Below are 19,452 nucleotides of genomic sequence, written 5' to 3'. Positions count from 1 at the left end.
ATCTCGGCTCACTGTAACCTCCATCTTCCACCCCAGCTCCCTCGTTCCTCGGGAGAGATGACTCTGAGATGCATGTTCCACATTGCCTCCTGAAAGTTCCCACTAGGGTAAAGCTCCACCTGCCTAGAGAGATACCCTGCTCAACTAACACATTTTTGGTTAATTTTTTAAATTAAAAAAAAAATTTTTTTAAAGAGACAGCGTCTTTGGCCAGGTGTGGTGGGTCACGCCTGTAATCCCAGCACTTTGGGAAACCGAGGCGGGTGGATCGCTTGAGGCCAGGAGTTCGAGACCAGCCTGGGCAACATGTTGAAACCCCATCTCTACTAAAAAATACAAAAATTAGCCGGGTGTGGTGGTGTGTGCCTGTAATCCCAGCTACTCAGGAGGCTGAGGCAGGAGATTTGCTCGAACCTGGGAGGCGAAAGTTGCAGTGAGCTGAGATTGTGCCACTGCACTCCAGCCTGGGCAACAGAGACTCTGCTAAAAAAAAAAAAATTAGAGAGACAAGTTCTCGCTGTGTTGCCCAGGCTAGAGTGCAGTGGTGCAATCGTAGCTCACTGCAACGTTGAACTCCTGGGCTCAAGCAATCCTCCTGCCTTCGCCTCCTGAGTATCTGAGACTACAGTTGTGTGCCACTGCTCCCAGCAATAACACATCTTTTAACACATCTTGTTCTTTCTCTGCCTCACTTTTTTTTTTTTTGCCTCGGCCTCCCGAGTAGCTAGGACTACAGGCCTATGCCACCACACCCGGCTAATTTTTGTATTTTTAGTAGAGACGGGGTGTCACCATATTGGCCAGGCTGGTCTTGAACTCCTGACCTCTGCTCTTGTGAACTCCTCACCTCTGCCCTTGTGAACTCCTCGTGATCTGCCCATCTCGGCCTCCCAAAGTGCTAGGATTACAGGTGTGAGCCACCATGCACGGCCCTGCCTCATTTCTTCACATCCCGTTGGTGTTTCCTGGGATCATCTCCAAAATAATCTACCTGCATGCACTAAACTCCTCATCTCAGTGTTTGCTTTTGGGAGAACTCAAACGATGACGCTATGGGATGAGTGTCATCATCAAAGATGAGTTTGTGAAATCGTTCTGGTTTGCCTGGGACTGAGGGACTCCTGGATTGTGGGACTTTTGGTACTAAACCTGGGAAAGTCCCGGGTAACCCAGAATGCATTGACTATCCTTATAGGAGGATAGTGTGGCACCAGGGAAGCCAAGAGAAGAGAATGCTTCAAGAAGAAAAAAAATGATCAACAGAGTCAAATGTTGGCCCAATGGTCAAGTTTGGTAAGACTGAGAAACAACCAGCGGACTTTGCACCGAGGAAGCATTTGGGACATTGGTTCATCCTTTGGTGTGTTGCAAGCAGAAGTTAGATTGCAGTGGTTGAACAGTGAGGAGGTTGGAGGAAGTGAAGATAATACAGTGGAAACAACTTTTTTTCTAGAATTTTTTTTTTTTTTTGAGATGGAGTTTCGCTCTTGTTGCCCAGTGTGGACTGCAATGGCACGATCTCGGCTCACCGCAACCTCCACCTCCCGGGATCAAGTGATTCTCCTGCCTCAGCCTCCTGAGTAGCTGGGATTACAGGCATGCACCACCACGCCTGGCTAATTTTGTATTTTTAGTAGAGAAGGGGTTTCTCCACGTTAGTCAGGCTGGTCTCGAACTCCCGACCTCAGGTGATCCACCCGCCTTGGCCTCCCAAAGTGCTGGGATTATAGGCGTGAGCCACCATGCCCGGCCTTTTTTTCTATAATTTTGGCTGTGAAGAGCAGGAGAGATAGAGTGGCTATTGCAGCGGGAAAGCAGATTAAGGGGAGACTTTTTGGATAGAAGGGGCCTGAACATGTGTCCTTTCTTTTCCTTCCCTCTTTTCTTTTTCTTTTCTTTTCTTTTTTCTTTTTTTCTTTCTCTTTCTTTCTTTCTTTCTTTCTTTCTTTCTTTCTTTCTTTCTTTCTTCTTTCTTTCTCTTTCTTTCTTTTCTTTCTCTCTCTCTTCCTCTTCTTTCCTTCCCTCTCTCCCTCCCTCCCTTCTTTTTTCCTTCCTTCCTTCCTTCCTCCCTCCCTCCCTTCCTTCCTTCCTTCCTTCCTTCCTTCCTTCCTTCCTTCCTTCCTCTTTCTTTCTTTCTTGATGGAATCTCACTCTGTCACCCAAACTGGAGTGCAATGGCGTAATATCGACTCACTGCAACCTCTCCCTCCTGGGTTCAAGTGATTCTCCTGCCTCAGCCTCCCAAGTAGCTGGGATTACAGGCACCCGCCACCATGCCTGGCTAATATTTGCATTTTTAGTAGAGATGGGGTTTCACCACGTTGGCTAGGCTGGTCTCGAACTCCTGACCTCAGGTGATCCACCTGCCTCGGCCTCCCAAAATGCTAGGATTACAGGCGTGAGCCACTGCGCCCGGCCATATCCTCTCTTTTCTTCCAAAATTCCTATTATTATCATATTAAACATCCCAGTCTTCCTTTTATTCTTCCAAGATTTTAATCTTGTGGCCTTTTTTCCTCAGTGCTTTGAGCTATTTCTCCTGCGTGGTCTTCTAAACCTCAAATTTGGCTTTTGAGAGTGATGAATTAAAAGAAAAAAATCACCCAACATCAATTGCAGACAGGTGCTAAAGAAAAATAAGAATCATCCAGTAAAATATCTTCTTAAATGTATTCCCTTTTTATTAAGTTCCATAGAACTAGAACTTTTGGGCATGCACTTGAATCTTCTTACATTCTTTAATTTTTTTATTTTTTGCAAAATAAACTTTTATTTGGAGGGATAGCATAATTTAGAGTCCAGGCTCTTCTACACTTTAAAAATTTATTTATTTATTTGTTTTATATAGACAAAAATGTGTATATTTATCATGTACAACAGGATGTTTTGAAATATATCTACATCGTGGAATGACTAAGTCAAGCTAATTCATATATGATTACCTCATATAACTTTTTTTCTTTTTTTTGTGGTGAGAACACTTAAAATCTCTCATCAGGCACGATGGCTTATGTCTGTAATCCCAGCACTTTGGGAGGCCCCAGCAGGTGGATTGCTGCTTGAGGTCAGGAGTTTGAGATCAGCCTGGCCAACATGGTGAAACCCTGTCTTCACTAAAAATACAAAAACTAGCTGGGTATGGTGGCATGTGCTTGTAGTCCCAGCTATCGGGAGGCTAAGGCAGGAGAATGGCTTGAACCCAGGAGGCAGAAGTTGCAGTGAGCCTAGATCTCACCACTGCACTCAGCCTGGGTGACAGAGTGAGACTCAGTCTCAAAAAAAAGAAGTTAGCCTGGGCCGGGCACGGTGGCTCATGCCTGTAATCCCAGCACTTTGGGAGGCCAAGTCAGGTGGATCACCTGAGGTTGGGAGTTCAAGACCAGCCTGACCAACATGAAGAAACCCTGTCTCTACTAAAAATACAAAATTAGCCGGACATGGTGGTCCATGCCTGTAATGCCAGCTACTTGGGAGGCTGAGGCAGAAGAATCGCTTGAACCTGAGAGGCAGAGGTTGCATTCACGCCATTGCACTCCAGGATGGGCAACAAGAGCGAAACTCCATCTCAAAAAAAAAAAAAAAAAAAATTAGCCTGTATCTAGCAAGGAAGTAAAGCCAGTAGGAAGCTGTTGATTTGAGGGAATGAATGAGTTTAAAGAGCAAGTTTATGGCCAGGTGCAGTGGCTCATGCCTGTAATCCCAGCACTTTGGGAAGCTGAGGCCGGAGAATCAGTTGAGCTCTGGAGTTTGAAGCTGCGGTGACCTATGATCATGCCACTCCACTCCAGCCTGGGTGACAGAGTGAAACCCTGTCTTAAAAAAAGAGCAAGTTTAGGATGAGTGGGACTAAGAACTTGAGGAAAAGGACCTCTTCATTTACAAAAAGTCAAGGAAATATTTGCAGTGGTCATGATTTGGGTTTCCAGGGACAAGCATTGACTGAATACACCATAGTGAAGAGAAATGCAATTTACCACACGTTTGTTGAGAGCCTATTAGGGAGAACAAACACTTTGGGAAGTAAAGGTTGATTACTTCCTCTTCAAGGATGATATGTTTAATGAATTCCCTTGTCTTTAGCTTCATTCTTCATAATGCCAAAGAGATCCAGGGATATGATTTTCCATATGGAGTTGAATATTCTAGTTTTAATATTTTATCTTCACTTGTCCTGGAAAAACATCCCCCTATAAAACAGGTTTAGATTAAAGGTGGATGTAAGGGTAAAATAAAGTAAACAGACAAAATCAACAACATGGAGAAACAGCAGGAGTGATTTAAACCCAGTTTGAACCAGCAGGCAAGGATGGCATGATCTCCTAGCATTTAAAAATCCTAGGGCAGTTGTGGTATTCTTTGGCTTAGAGTGGGAAGACTTATAAAAAATTCAGCTGTAAGAATTCTTCTTTTTGATAAATTTTCAGACATAATATTCCACTCTGGAATTTCAGCCCCCGGATGTTTTTTTGTCTATGAAGAAAGGTTAGAGTCTTGTTGGCTTTGTTTCTCTTTGAATACCTGTTATCTAACACAGTGCCTGACACACTGTAGAACTCAACAAATATTCTCTTTGCACCCCACAACTTACAGCTTGGTTTAGCAGCCCCAAGCTCCACAGAGGAACCAACATCTCCTGAAGAAGCCTATGAGGTTAGTGCTTGCTAGCCTAGTTATAAGAGTTGTGTGCAAGAAGTTCAAAGTTACGTCTCCCTTCCTGGTATTTATGGTTCATTCACAGAATTTCCCATCCAGATGCAATTTACAAGTCAAGCATGACTTTTTCCATAGGCAACATTGCTCGGCAACCTAACTGATCTTCCCACTTTATCAAGTTTCTTGGGAACAGAGTTAGAAAGTTAACCCAAGGTCAAATTTGTCCATACAGAAAGAGTTTCATTAGCTTTTTACTCAAACTCTGTGCCTAAAAAATAAGAGCATAGAGATTTTTCTGTAGAGATGGGGTCTTATTTTGTTGTCCAGGCAGGTCTCAAACTCCTGACCTCAAGCGATCCTCCCACCTTGTTCTCCCAAAGTGCTGGAATTACTGGCATGAGCCACCATGCCTGGCCAAAGCTAATGTATTTCTTAAAGAGAGATTCATATATACATGCATATGTGTGTATATATACACACATATATGTGTATATATATATATATTTTTTTTTTTGAGACAGGGTTTTGCTCTGTCACCCAGGCTGGAGTGCAGTGGCATGATCTTGGCCCATTGCAACCTCTGCTTCCTGGGCTCAAGCAATCCTCCTGCCTCAACCTCCCAAATAGCTGAAACTACAGGCATGCACCACTACACCTACACTACACTCACTATATTGCCCAGGTTATATTTGATAATTTCCCCTTCCAAAGATACACTCATATTATTCAATTTCCACAGTGTTAAGTGATAATAATAAAAACAATTTTCCTTATTTCATTGTGGAGAACCAGTAACTGGAATGCTGGCAGCTGTAGGAATTATTTTGGATTATCTGGGAAACCTTTCATAGGTCACAGTCAACAGTTGGCACTTTTACTCTTGTTGAGAATAATTAAGCCTAATATTAATCAATTTTTCTTTTTTGAGACAGAGTTTCACTCTTGTCGCCCAGGCTGGAGAGCAATGGCATGATCTCGGCTCACTGTAATCTTTGCCTCCCAGGTTCAAGCGATTCTCTTGCCTCAGTCTCCTGAGTAGCTGGGATTACAGGCACCTGCCACCATGCCCAGTGGCTCACACCTGTAATCTCAGCACTTTGAGAGGCCAAGGCGGGTGGATCACTTGAGGTCAGGAGTTCGAGACCAGCCTAGCCAACATGGTGAAACACCATCTCTACTAAAAATACAAAAAAATTAGCCAGGTGTGGTGGTGGGTGCATGTAATCCCAGCTACTGGGGAGGCTGAGGCAGGAGAATCGCTTGAACCCAGGAGGCAGAGGTTGCAGTGAGCCAAGATCGCGCCACTGTACTCTAGCCTGGATGATAGAGTGAGACTCTGTCTCAAAAAAAAAAAAAAAAAAAAAAAGTGAAAAGAAAAGAAGAGACAGGTTCTCACTATGTTGCCCAGGCTGGTCTCAAACTCCTGGACTCAAGTAATCCTCCCACCTTGGCCTCCCAAAGTGTTGGGATTACAGGTGTGAGCCACCATGCCCAGCCTCTTTTTAGACATCTATTCTGTCATTTATTCAAAAAGCCAAATATGGAACGAAATGTCACATAGTGCAGAAAGCTCATTCTGTGGTGCACTGAGCCTGAGTTAGTGCAATGGAAGAAGAGAATACCAGCAACCAGATTCCAGAAGTATCATTGTTCTAACAGGGCTATTTCCTCCTCCAGAAAGGTCCCATGATTCCCTGCACCCATCCTCTGTAATTATGCAGAGCAGCTGGGGCAGAATCCCTCCCCTGGAGCCTGTTCCATGGCGTACCCCCACTCTGTGGGCCCACATCCACATCTTTATGGACAGTGGGCATTTGGGGGAAGATTATCACTCTGCTATGCCTGTGCTTGTAAATTTCCCCCAGTGGGAGTCTGTGTTAGATTGCATTGGTTCTGGTGATATGTTTTACCCATACATCTTCACACAACAAGAATACATACGAAAACCAGCTTCAGTGCTGTTAGTGAGCAGAGAGAAGTCACTGAGCAACAATATAACAAGAATGAGGAACTCAAACCAGGTTATCAGGAAAAGGACTCTTCCTCATACCCTCCAGGAAAGCGAGTTTGTACTAAGACTAGCTCCTCAAAGCTACCCTATGTTTCCCAGGCTGGTGTCAAACTCCTGGGCTCAAGCAATCCTCCCATCTCAGCCTCCCAAGTAGCTAGGACTACAGCGCCACCACACCTGGTTTCCTTTTTTTTTTTTTGAGACAGAGTTTCGCTCTTGTTGCCCAGGCTGGAGTGCAATGGCACGAGCTCGGCTCGCTGCAACCTCTGCCTCCTGGATTCAAGCGATTCTCCTGCTTCAGCCTCCTGAGTAGCTGGGATTACAGGCATGTGCCACCATGCCCAGCTAATTTCGTATTTTTAGTAGAGATGGGGTTTCTCCATGTTGGTCAGGCTGGTCTCGAACTCCCAATCTCAGGTGATTTGCCCACCTCAGCCTCCCAAAGTGTTGGGATTATAGGCGTGAGCCACTGTGCCCAGCCCTTGGCTTCCTTTTTATTATATTTTACATCATGGAAATTGAATAACATGAGCATATCCTTGAAAAGGGAAAATATAGGCTGGGTGCGGTGGCTTATACCTGTAATTCCAGCACTTTGGGAGGCTGAGGTGGTGGGACTGCTTGAGCTGGGAGGTCAAGACCAGCCTGGGCAACACAGAGAGACCCCATCTCTCTCTCTCTATAAAAAAAATTAGTAGGGCATGGTGGTGCACACCTGTGGTCTCAGCTACTCGGGAAGCTGAGATGGGAGGATTGCTTGAGCCCAGGAGGTTGAAACCACAGTGAGCTATGATCGTGCCACTGCACTCCAGCCTGGGCGACAGAGCAAGACTCTGTCTCTTAAGCAAAAAAAAAAAAAAAAGGAAAATATAAATTAAAAACTAGAAGAAGCTCAGCAAACTAACTCAGGAGCAGAACACCAAACACCGCATGTTCTCACTTATAAGTGGGAGATGAACAATGAGAACACATGGACACAGGGAGAGGAGCAACACTCACTGGGGCCTGTTGGGGGAGCTTGGAGGCGGAGAGCGTTGGGGAAAAGAGCCGATGCATGTTGTTTTTTTTTTCTTTTCTTTTTTTAGACGCAGTCTCGCTCTGTCACCCAGGCTGGAGTGCAATGGTGTGATTTTGGCTCACTACAACCTCCGCCTCTCAGGTTCAAGTGATTTTCCTTTCTCAGCCTCCCCAGTAGCTGGGACTACAGGTGCATACCACCACACCCAGCTATTTTTTGTATTTTTAGTAGAGATGGGGTTTCACCATGTTGGTCAGGCTGGTCTTGAACTCCTGACCTCAGGTGATCCACCCACCTCAGCCTCCCAAAATGCTGGGATTACAGGGGTGAGCCACCATGCCCAGCCAATGCTGGGCTTAATACCTAGGTAACGGGTTGATAGGTGCAGCAAACCACCATGGCACACGTTTACCTATGTAACAAACCTGCACATGTAACCTCAGAACTTAAAAACAAACAAACAAACAAACAAAAAATACCCAAACTAGAGGAAGTTTGCAGCGTCAAGAGAGGAGTATGCAAAACATTAGAACAATTCACATGTTCACTTACCTCACTGGGTTTTGAGTCAGGACCCATCTTGCTGGAAAGTGTGTATGTCTCAGACTCAGATTTTGATTTTACGATCTCTCTAAACCACTTTCGATATTGCTTCTGGACCTGGAACATCAAAGGAAATACCTGGATGGGTTTTGCTAACATTGGTGAACAGCAGAAAGGTCAGTGAGTCAGGAAGAGGATAGAGATGTATTATTATTTATTTATTTTCAAAAAACATGGTCTATTCGTACAATGGAATATTATTCAATCTTATAAAGGAAGGAGATTCTGACACATATGCTACCACACAGATGAACCTTGAGGACATCAGCCTAAGCGAAATAAGCTCATCATGAAAAGGCAAATACTGTATGGTTCTACTTATATGAGGTACCTAAAGTAGTCAAATCCATATAGACATAAAGGAGAATAGTGGTTTCCAGGGCCTGTGGGGAAGCAGAGTGGGGAGTTAGTGTTTAATGGGGATGGAGTTTCAGTTTGGGAAGATGAATAAAGTTCCAGAGATGGATGTAGGTGATGGTTGCATGACATTGCGAATGTGGTGCTACTAACGGTACACTTAAAAATGGTTAAAAAGGTAAATTTTATATTATATATGTTTTACCACAATAAAGATTTTCCATTACAGAGTATATAATTGTTGTAGAAAATTTATGGCCGGGTGTGGTGGCTCAAACCTGTAATCCCAGCACTTTGGGAGGCTGACGGATCACGAGGTCAGGAGATCGAGACCATCCTGGCTAACACGGTGAAACCCCGTCTCTATTAAAAATACAAAATAATTAGATGGGAGTGGTGGCTCATGACTATAATCCCAGCTACTCCAGAGGCTGAGGCAGGAGAATTGCTTGAACCTGGGAGGCAGAGGTTGCAGTGAGCTGAGATCGTGGCACTGCACTCCAGCCTGGGAGACAGAGCAACACTTCATCTCAAAAAAAGAAAAGAAAAGAAAAGAAAAAATAGAAAATTTATAAGATATGCATATGCAAAAGGAAGAAAATAGAAGTTACATATAATTCCTCAATCTAGTGAAAATCACCAATAATATTTTGGTAGTACCCTTCAATGTGTTTTGGTTTTGTGCACCTCAGAAGCAGACCCTGCAAAAAGACTTGAAGTGTAAGGAGTTTATTTGAGGGGTGATCCCAAGAAGCACCAGTAGGGCAATGAGGAAGCAGGACAGGGAAGAGAAGGAAGCTGGTAAAGGATGCATAATTAAGGTTATTTCCATTGTGGGAATCTGGGGCTCAACCCCATTCAGGAGCTCTGGGGTAGAGCATGGAACTACTTTAGAGTCAACTTGCCTGAAGGAGGAGGGAGCTGGGGTATTTATCCACCAGCTCCCATCAGTCATGGGTTGATGGCCGGTCTCAAGGGCCATTACTCTTTGGCATCACCAGTTTGCCCTGTGCATGCACCAGGCATGTCCTGTGGGCAGTACGAAGCCTTCAGGCACAGTCATGGGTGTTTGCAACAAGCATCTCCAGGCATGTAGAGACAGAAGCCAAAGGCATATGAGAGGGCCGTGGACAACATCTGCCATACTGTGATATCCCAACCTTGGCACTATTGACATCTTGGGTTGGATCACGTTTTGCCGGAGAGGGCTGTCCTGTGTGCATTATTTAGGATATTTAGCAGCATCTCTGACCTCCACCAACTAGATGCCAGTAGAAACCCCCACCCTTGTTATGAAAAACATTTCCCCAGACATCGCTAACTGTCCTGTGGTGGGAACACAATTGCTCCTGGTAAGAACCATTCCGATATGCCATAAACTCCCATACCTACACATAAATAAATACATAACAATAACACAAACAATGAGTGCTTATACTCGTTATATAAACAAAATGAAACCCTCTGGAGTAGTTTCTTTTGTTTTTTTTTTTGAGACGGAATCTCGCTCTGTTGCTCAGGCTGGAGTGCAATGGTGCGATCTCGGCTCACTGCAACCTCTGCCTCCCAGGTTAAAGTGATTCTCTAGCCTCGGCCTCCCGAGTAGCTGGGATTACAGGCAGTTGCCACCACTCTCGGCTAATGTTTGTATTGTTTAGTAGAGACTGGCTTTCACCATGCTGGCCAGGCTGGTCTTGAACTCTTGACCTCAGATGATCCACCTGCCTCGGCCTCCCAAAGTGCTGGGATTACAGGCATGAGCCACCACACTCGGCTGGGTTCCATTCTGGAGACAGCGTGCAGTCCCGATTATCCCTGAGCACCCCTTAGTAAGGGACCTTCTTGGAGGACACACATTACTGTTCAGTCGCAGACAAATAAAGTGTTTTGAATTTAGTAGCCATATGAAATAAAACTATATATATCTTTAAAAACTGGAGGCTAGGCCAGGCATGATGGCTCACGCCTGTAATCCCAGCACTTTGGGAGGCTGAGGCGGGCAGATCACCTGAGGTCGGGAGTTCGAGACCAGCCTGACCAACACGGAGAAACCCCGTCTCTATTAAAAACACAAAATTAGCTGGGTGTGGAGGCGTGCACCTGTAATCCCAGCTACTCAGGAGGCTGAGGAAGGATAATCACTTGAACCTAGGAGGCGGAGGTTGCGGTGAGCTGAGGTAGCGCCATTGCACTCCAGCCTGGGCAACAAGAGCCAAACTCGGTCTCAAACAAAAAACAAAAAACAAAACAACAAAAAAACAAATAACAAACAAAAACTGGATGCTATGATATGCCTCAAAAACTGAGATAAACTAAGGGAAGAGTACATATAAGTGTTTTTTGTATGCTCATGTGAAACCCCATCTCTACTAAAAATACAAAAAAAAAAAAAAAAATTAGCCAGGCATGGTGGGATGCGCCTGTAGTCCCAGGTACTCAGGAGGCTGAGGCAGGAGAATTGCTTGAACCTGGGAGGCGGAGGTTGCAGTGAGCCGAGATTGTGCTACTGTACTCCAGCCTGGGTGACAGAGCAAGACTCCGTCTCAAAAAAAAAAAAAAAAAAAAAAATGATGATGATGATGATGATGAAACAAACGCTCTGCCAGTGGTGCCTGTGAACCAAGTGGAGATGAGTTCTGCCTCCTGCCTCAGCCTCCTGAAGTACTGGAATTATGGGCATGAGTCACTGTGCCTGGCCCCAGTTTCTCTTTAACAAGGCAGTTAACCTGCAGTACAGTGAAGTTCAAGACCTCATCATGCCCACTGCTGTTCCATGGTTTGAGATGTGAGTTGCAAAAACCGCAATAGCAGACTGGGATGGATCTATGAGTTCGCCCTTGAAGACAGCCAGTGTTACAAGGAAGGCTGTGTGATCCTGGAATGTGACCTAGTCTGGGACAGTGAGGGCTTTGAGGGGCACGTATCATTTAATATGTCTTGAAGAAAAAGGGACAAATCAGCCCAGCAGGGTGGCTTACACCTGTAATCCCAGCATTATATAATTGGTATTGACTGGAAGCTTTTTCTTTTTCTCTTTTTTTTTTGAGATAGAGTCTTGCTCTGTTGCCCAGGCTGGAGTGCAGTGGTGCGATCTCGGCTCACTGCAGCCTCTGCCTCCTGGGTTCAAGCGATTATCCTGCCTAGCCTCCCGAGCAGCTGGGATTACAGGCGCCTCCATCATGCCTGGGTAATTGTTTTGTAGTTTTCAGTAGAGACGGGGTTTCGCCATGTTCGTCAGGCTGGTCTCGAACTCCTGAGCACAAGTGATCCCCCTGTGTCGGCCTCCCAAAGTGCTGGGATTACAGGCGTGAGCCACTACACCCTGCCGATTGGAAACTTTTTCTGAAATAGGGCAGAACTGCTTGGGTGTTTTTTTCCATGTAACTTAAGGTAGTAATGTAAATAAAATAATAGTTGGAAAAAAAAAGAATTCATGTGAAGTGGTGTGTTAGCTGCATTGTTGATCTCCACGATTCACTCCTTTGTAGTTGTATTACACTCTGTCTTAGTCTCTTGGTGGGTTGAGCGTTCTTTTCCCATTGACTTTGGGCTTGGCTGTGTGACTTGCTTTGACAATGGGATATTAGAGGAGGAAGAATCACAGGCTTGAGTGACCTTGCCCAGTAGGGTCTGCCTCTTTGTGATTTCAGCATTGTTAGGAGAAGAATATTTGCTGGGGAGTTGCTCCCCCTTCTGCCTAAGCTTCAGGATGAGTCACAAGGAGCAGCCTAAACCTGATCTACATCCTGGAGCAAAGGCAAGCTGAGCTCAGCTAAGATCAGGTGAACCCCAACAGACCTGTAGACCCCAGAATAAGAAAAGCAAATATTTGTGTTTAAACCAATGAGATATTTTGAGGTTGTTTGTTACACAGCATTAGCTGACTATTACAAGTGGAAAAACTGAGAAAAAGGCATGTTTTTTTTGACATAGCAATTATTTATATTCTGAAATGTGTTAATAAATGATGTATCTTAACAACTAGTAGCATTTTTAAAGTAGAGAAAATAGAGAGAGTGTTTACAGGTGGATTATAATCTCTTATGGAACATTTAGAGAATGTCAACTTAAATCCCCATTAAACTCCATTTCCAAAATTTTCTTAAGTTTAAAGTAACAAAGAAAGGGGTCAGTGTTTACCTGCTGGCTGAGGAGGCAGTAGACCAAGAAGATGAAAAAGCCTTGGAGGCTGTTGATGATGGCAAAGAGGTAGGCCATGACTTGGGCAGCTGGACCCACCTGTAGCAAGCCCAGACACCAGGTGCAGCCCAGGATGAAGAGCTGAGCTGTTGCTTTGAAAGCCAGCATCCTGGGAGGAGGAAGTCAGAGATTAGGATGTCAAATAACTAATAATGAGCATAAGCACCCCTCTAGTTAGCTGTTAATAGTGAGAACTCTGGAGCTAGACTACCTGGGTTTAAATGGAAGCCAGCACTGCCTACCTGTGTGATCTTGGGAAAGCTGCTTTACCTTCTTGCAACTCAGCTCCCTCATCTTATCTTTTTTATTTTATTTTATTTTATTTTATTTTATTTTATTTTATTTTATTTTTGAGATGGAGTCTTGCTCTGTTGCCCAGGCTGGAGTGCAATGACATGATATTGACTCACTGCAACCTCCACCTCCAGGGTTCAAGCGATTCTCCTATCTCAGCCTCCCCAGTAGCTGGAACTAACTACAGTCATACACCATCATGCCCTGCTAATTTTTGTATTTTTAGTGGAGATAGGGTTTCACCATGTTGACCAGGCTGGTCTCGAACTCCTGACCTCAAGAGATCCACCCATCTCGGACCCCCAAAGTATTGGGATTACAAGAGTGAACCACTGCACCCAGCCCCAGTTCCCTTATCTTAATAATTGTCCTATTTCATGGGGTTGCTATAAAGATTATGTGAGACTTTCATGGGAAAGTATTTAGGACAATGTATGGGACAAAATTAGTACCAAACATACATAAGGCATTTTAAAACCTGGGTGCTTTCTCTCTCTCTCACTCTTATCATTTATAGACGGGGGTCATATAATTTTTTTTTTTTTGAGATGGAGTCTCGCTCTGTTGCCCAGGCTGGAGTGCAGTGGTGTGATCTCAGCTCATGGGTTCAAGTGATTCTCCAGCCTCAGCCTCCCGAGTAGCTGGGATTACAGGCATGCCACCATACCCAGCTAATTTTTGTATTTTTAGTAGAGATGGGGTTTCACCATGTTGGCCAGGCTGGTCTCAAACGACTGACCTCAAATGATCCACCTGCCTTGGCCTCCCAAAGTGCTGGGATTACAGGTGTGAGCCACCCCACCCGGCCGAGGTCATACAATTTGTTATTCAAACAGGAAGGCTTTTGTGATCAAAAGGAGGTGTACTGTTCCTAACAGAAAGAAATGATAAATGTTTGAGGTGATGAATACCTTAAATACCCTGATTTGATCATTGCACATTTTATGCATGAATCAAAATATCACAAATACTTCGTAAATGTATATAAATATTATGTATCAATAAGAATAAAAATAATAATGAATAAAAGGGGTACTATTAATAATTACATTGTGTCAACAGACATAAACTGAGACTATTCCAGGTAAGCTGAGATATGAGGCCATCCTACTTATAGTATTTCTGGCATATATACACACACAATATATATATGTACATATATATTTTATATACGCTATCACAATATATAATCACAATATATAGTGATAGTGTATATAAAATACATATTGTGTTATACATGTATAGAATATATTATATGTGTATATATGTGTATACATACACATATACTATCTATATTATATGTATATGTATATGTGTATACATATACATATGATATCTATATTATAAGTATATATACATTATATATATCCCTAATTATTAAGGATATTACATAAGTGAGGAATGCTAATTGAGGAACAGTTTGTATAGTGTGATCCTATTGTGTGTGTGTCGGTCTGTTCTACTTAAAAGTGCACAGAGAAAGCTCTGGGAAAATGTCATATTTTATCTTACACATCATACAGGCTGTTCATTCTGGCATCCTGGGAAGTGGAAGTAGCAGGAAAAGAGACAGCCACTTTCACTTTTTACTGTATATATTTCAAAAGACTATGAAAAAATGTAACAAACTTGTCTTATTTTTATGATTAAAATGAAAACAACAAATTACATGTTCAAATCAAAATGGATGCTGCAACATAAAAATACTCATACCTCAAGATATTTTCAAATATTATACAAAATATCTTTTAATCTAGATTCTTATTGAACCTATCACACACAATTGGAGATAAACATTTAAATTGGTATGTGTACAGAGAGTTTAATTTGTAATTTAAGCATGTGATTTAATATAGCTAGATTGATCTCTATTGGCTGGGGTGGACACAGCTTTGTGACATTACCAGATTCATTTTTAGGGTTTCTATATAATTTAAACTTTTTAGTAACTGTTGGATTAGCAAATCTGAGTTGGTTGCTTTTGATAAAAAATATACTCCTGTGTGCATCTTGTGTAGTGTGGCAGAAACGAATGTTTTTCTCCCTTTTCATCTTCCTTTTAGTGTTAGATCTCTTCCCCTTTGAGTTTTAAAACAAGGCACATGGTCAGGGTAGAGACTACATTTCCCAGCCTCCCTTGCAGCTGGGTGTTATCATGTGACCAAGATCAGCCAATGGGATATCAGCAAATGTGGCAAGTGCAACTCCTATATTATCTCCTGCCCATGGATGGGATATTGACAAGGGCAACATCCTTTTAGAGGATGGTGGAGCAACAAAGTAGAAAGAACCTGAGACCCTGGAACACTGTGTGGAGCAGAGCTTCTTTAATAGCCCTGAACCGGTCACTTCTGGGTTGCAACATGAAACTGAAATAAACTTCTATTTTATTCTTTTTTTTTTTTTTTTTTTTGGAGATTTTTTCTTTATCACAGCAGGTTAGCTTGTATTCTAGCTAATTCAGGTTCTCATTAATTGTGATGGTGGAAGATTACAGTGGTCTTGCTAGTCCTGGGAGCATGGCTGTTGAATGTACATGTGTATGGATATGTAGGAAGGATTGGCAGAAGGAAAGGGAGTAGGAAGTACCATTTGTCACATCCTACCTTGTGTTCTGGATGGTTGACACTTCACTATTGAGGGAGGAAAGTTTTCTTTTCAAAATCCAAAAGACCAAGATAAACAACACTAAATTCACCTGCAGGACCAACACAAACAAGGCAGAGTGCAAGTTAAAGTAATGCATGGTGTCCACTTTAAATTGCACACAGGAGTCCTACCCTCTTGTACACGGGACTGAATTGGTAGCAGGTGGAAAATCAAACCACCCAACAGTGGAAATGCAAGCCCCTTGTACCATCTTGTACCCAGCATTTCTCTTGGTTCTTCTTAGTTTGGGAACATCAAAGGCACATACTCACAGAGAAAATGGCACAGACTGGGCCAAGGAAACTCCAGATGAATCCCTGGTCCAGGTGGAGCCAGCATCTAGGAACAATGGGAAAAGAGATACAAAGAGAGATCAGAGAAAGTGCATGAGATCAACATAAAGTGACTCTTTTCCTATCAGAGAATTGTTTCCAGTTTCTCTTGAAAGTCAGCTGATGACAGGCTGGGCGCGGTGGCTCACGCCTGTAATCCCAGCACTTTGGGAGGCCGAGACGGGCGGATCACGAGGTCAGGAGCTCAAGACCATTCTGGCTAACATGGCGAAATCCCATCTCTACTAAAAATATAAAAATTAGCCAGGCGTAGTGGCGGGCGCCTGTAGTCCCAGCTACTCGGGAGGCTGAGGCAGGAGAATGGCGGGAACCCGGTAGGCGGAGCTTGCAGTGAGCCGAGATCGCGCCACTGCACTCCAGCCTGGGTGACAAACTGAGGCTCCGTCTCAATAAATAAATAAATAAATAAATAAATAAATAAATAAAATAAAAAGAAAGTCAGCTGATGACACCAGCTTTTTTTTTTTTTTTTTTTTTTTTTTGAGACAGGGTCTTGCTCTGTTGCCCAGGTTGGAGTGCAGTGGTGCGATCTCAGCTCACTGCAACCTCTGCCTCCTGGATTCAAGTGATTCTCCTGCCTCAGTCTCCTGAATAGCTGGGATTACAGATGTGCACCACCACACCCAGCTAATTTTTGCATTTTTAGTAGAGATGGGGTTTTGCCATGTTGGCCAGGCTGGTCTTGAACTCCAGACCTCACATGATTTGCTCCCCTTGGCCTCCCAAAGTGCTGGGATTACAGGCATGAGCCACCACGCCCGGCCAACAATCAGCTTTGATTACACATTTTGATTGCAACTTTGATCCACACATCATGTGACAGCCTCTTTCACTTTTTACTTTATATATTTCAAAAACTATGAAAAAAATTTAACAAACTTGTCTTATTTTTATGATTAAAATGAAAACAACAACAAATTATGTGCTCAAATTAAAATGGATGCTGCAACATAAAAAATACTCATAGCTCAAGGTATTTTGAAGTAGTACAAAATATATTTTCATTTAGATCCTTTTTGAACCTATTACACACAATTGGAGATACACATTTAAATTGGTATATGTACAGAGAGTTTAATTTGTAATTTAAGCATGTGATTTAATATAGCTAGATTGATCTCTGTGGGCTGGGGTGGACACAGCTTTGTGACATTACCAGATTTTTAGGGTTTTTATAGAATTTAAACTTTTTAGTAACTGTGGTGTGATTCTAGGATAATAGGCACCAAACAGCTAGGAGGAACAGTGTCCTGTTAAGGATTTTAGGAGCACAATCCTGTTGAATTTTCACACCAGCACTGTGAGGTTGGAACAATCGGGACAACTATTATTCTCATCTCGCTATTGAGGGGACTGAGACTTGAGAGCTCAAATTACAGGAAGAAAAAAGTTGGGACCTAACTCTTGTGATCTGAGAGATTGAAATAGACACTTCTATATCCACTAAGATGGACCCTAACGTTAAGGAAACCAAGTTACCTTTGGGTCGAGGGTTCAGATCCTGGCTGGTGAAGCAACTCTCTAAATTCCTCTGGCTACAAGAAAACGCACGCTTGCTAAACTCCATAACAATAGAAGCCATCAGTTCCCTCCTACTTCTGATATACGATCCAGACCACTGTAACTCTGACTGGAAAGGGAACCTAGTCAAAGCAATTATGGATCTTAAGCCAGTTTCAGTTAGTTTATAGAGGCTGTGCACAAACTGTCTTTGTGTCTTTTGGTTCAACTTTTGGTGTAGAGCCACATTCCTCCTCATTATTTATTTTATTTTATTTATGTATTTTTTAGAGTTGGATCTTGCTCTGTCACTCAGGCTGTGGTGCAGTAGCTCTATCACAACTTACTGCATCCTTGAACTCCTATGCTCATGCCATCCTCCCGCCCCAGCCTCCTGAGTAGCTGGGACTACAGGCATGCACCACCATGTCCAGCTAATTAAAACAATTTTTTTTTTGGTAGAGATGGGGTTTTGCTATGTTGTCCAGCCTGGTCTTGAAGTTCTGGGCTCAAGCAATCCTTCCTCCTTGGCTTCACAAAGTGCTGGGGTTACGGGCGTGAACCATCATGCCTGGTCTTCCTTTTTTTTTTTTTTTTGAGACGGAGTTTTGCTCTTGTTGCCCAGGCTGGAGAGTGCAATGGCATGATCTCAGCTCACTGCAACCTCCACCTCCTGGGTTCAAGTGATTCTCCTGCCTCAGCCTCCCAAGTGGCTGAGATTACAGGTGCGTACCACCACACCCGGCTAATTTTTTGTCTTTTTAGTAGAGACGGGGTTTCACTGTGTTGGCCAGGCTGGTCTTGAACTCCTGACCTCAGGTCATCCACCCGCCTCAGCCTCCCAAAGTGCTGGGATTACAGGCCTGAGCCAATGCGCCCGGCTTTCCTATCTTATTTTAATGCTAAAATCCTGCCCAAAGTGAACATGGGATGTATGTTATATATATATGTTTATCCATCGTGCATGCACTCTGCTCTCATCTAACTTGTCCTTCCCCTTTTCAAAGAGGGAGCACCTTTGGCTCATGCTGGAGACTTTCTTTTTTTGGTTTGCAAACCAATATTGCCAATAAAGCTCTCCTTTCTCTCTTTCTTTCTTTCTTTCTTTCGTTCGTTCGTTCTTTCTTTCTTCTTTCTTTCTTTCTTTTCTTTCTTTTTCTTTCTTTCCTCCTTTCCTTTCCTTTCCTTTCTTCCTTCCTTCCTTCCTTTCCCTTTCTTCCTTCCTTTCCCTTTCTTCCTCTTTCTTTCTTTCTTTCTTTCTTTCTTTCTTTCTTTCTTTCTTTCTTTCTTTTTCTTCTTTCTTTCTTGTTTTTTCTTTCCTTTTTCTTTTTTTTTCAGAGTCTCACTCTGTCGTTTAGGTTGGAGTGCGTTGGTACAATCACAACTCACTGCAACTTCTACCTCCTGGGTTCAAGTGATTCTCCTGCTTCAGCTTCCTAAGTAGGTGTGTGCCACCACGCCTGGCTAATTTTTTGTATTTTTAGTAGAGATGGGTTCTCACATGTTGGCCAGGCTGGTCCCGAACTCCTGGCCTCAAGCGATTCTCCCGCCTTGGCCTCCCAAAGTGCTGGGATTACAGGCATGAGTCACTGTGTCCGACCTTAAAGCTCTTCTTTCTATTATTTATTCATCTTGGTGGTCTTTTGAACAACACCCCAAACCCTCTCCTTCTGAAGCCATACCTATAAACTTTATAAAAATAATCAGAGAAGACAAAAGGGGGAGAAATGAAAACAAGCCAAGCTTGCAGCACATCCAGGATTCACTGCCAGGTCAGCTTGCTCTCTGACCTGCTTCCTCCTAGCTGTTTGGTG

General features: G+C 43.3%; 1 protein-coding gene across 3 annotated transcripts in view; it reads right to left on the bottom strand.

The window, feature by feature from the left end:
* Positions 1 to 3,832: 3,832 nt before the first annotated feature.
* ADGRE3 (adhesion G protein-coupled receptor E3) overlaps positions 3,833 to 19,452 on the bottom strand; it is a 56,161-nt gene continuing 40,541 nt past the window's right edge. For 2 of the 3 annotated variants that reach the window (XM_030821862.1, XM_030821861.1), the window contains 5 exons: positions 16,058 to 16,124; positions 15,743 to 15,834; positions 12,783 to 12,951; positions 8,235 to 8,342; positions 3,955 to 4,187 (listed from right to left, as the gene is read on the bottom strand). In XM_030821862.1, coding sequence (XP_030677722.1) covers positions 4,149 to 4,187; positions 8,235 to 8,342; positions 12,783 to 12,951; positions 15,743 to 15,834; positions 16,058 to 16,124 — 475 coding nt within the window. In that variant the 3' untranslated portion in view covers positions 3,955 to 4,148. Of the gene's footprint in view, positions 4,188 to 8,234; positions 8,343 to 12,782; positions 12,952 to 15,742; positions 15,835 to 16,057; positions 16,125 to 19,452 lie in introns of all 3 variants that reach the window. The other variant, XM_030821863.1, reaches the window with a different exon arrangement.

This window comes from Nomascus leucogenys, chromosome 10, assembly GCF_006542625.1.
Source record: "Nomascus leucogenys isolate Asia chromosome 10, Asia_NLE_v1, whole genome shotgun sequence".
In the NCBI taxonomy this organism is placed as follows: domain Eukaryota; kingdom Metazoa; phylum Chordata; class Mammalia; order Primates; family Hylobatidae; genus Nomascus; species Nomascus leucogenys.
The sequence above is the reverse complement of the archived record's forward strand: the minus strand, read 5'-3'. Positions and strand labels throughout refer to the sequence as shown.